This window comes from Tiliqua scincoides, chromosome 5 (assembly GCF_035046505.1).
Source record: "Tiliqua scincoides isolate rTilSci1 chromosome 5, rTilSci1.hap2, whole genome shotgun sequence".
In the NCBI taxonomy this organism is placed as follows: Eukaryota; Metazoa; Chordata; class Lepidosauria; order Squamata; family Scincidae; genus Tiliqua; species Tiliqua scincoides.
Genome location: NC_089825.1, coordinates 97,854,912 through 97,855,593, shown reverse-complemented (window position 1 = coordinate 97,855,593; position 682 = coordinate 97,854,912). Strand labels below are relative to the sequence as shown.

At 41.3% G+C, this 682-nt stretch overlaps 1 protein-coding gene across 1 annotated transcript in view; it reads left to right on the top strand.

The window, feature by feature from the left end:
* Positions 1–271: 271 nt before the first annotated feature.
* Positions 272–682, top strand: part of LOC136652498 (vomeronasal type-2 receptor 26-like) — an 8,477-nt gene continuing 8,066 nt past the window's right edge. Inside the window, exon 1 of the mRNA XM_066629439.1 lies at positions 272–308. Within this exon, the coding sequence (XP_066485536.1) occupies positions 272–308 (37 nt within the window). The remainder of the gene's footprint in view (positions 309–682) is intronic.

Here is a 682-nt window from a genome sequence, read left to right as displayed (position 1 = left end):
GTTTTAGCTGGTTAATAATTGAAATGATCTCATCCTCTGAGACAGCAGGCCAGTCTGGGAGGTCTGGCGGGAAGGATGCCTGAATAGCAGAGGTTGATTTGGATTCATCAAAGAAAATTGATTTAAAGTGCGATTCCCACAATTTGGCAGGGATTGTGGTAGTACCAATTGACACTTTATGAAAACTGCCTGATATAATTTGCCAAAAACTCTTAGCATTTTTTGATCTAACAGCACTGATTAGCAGTGACCATCTTGCTTCTGCAGTACGATGGATCGAGACTCTGACAGCTTCCTTCAGGTGGACAGTCAGCTTGAAATATTGGTGTAGAAGTGTTTTACTGTTAGTGTCTCTAAATTTTTTGTAAGTGCTGCGAACAGCAGTTTTCAAAGATAAGCAGATCTGATCAATCTTAGAGTAATCTCGCCCACCCTCAGCTCTTCGGGATGAGGGGATCTTACCTAATACTTTCAAGAGAGTAGATATTAAATCCCCCAAAAAGTGGACAATCCCTGGATGATCCAGAGTGGACAACTGAGGGAAATGAGTCCTTAGAGTCTGGGTCCCATTTAATTCTTTTTGTTATGTTTGGGTAACCTTCTTCCACCTGGGTGTTAGTGTTATGATAATGATTTGGGAGATAGTCTAAATCACACAGCAGAGGAAGATGGTCACTAGACT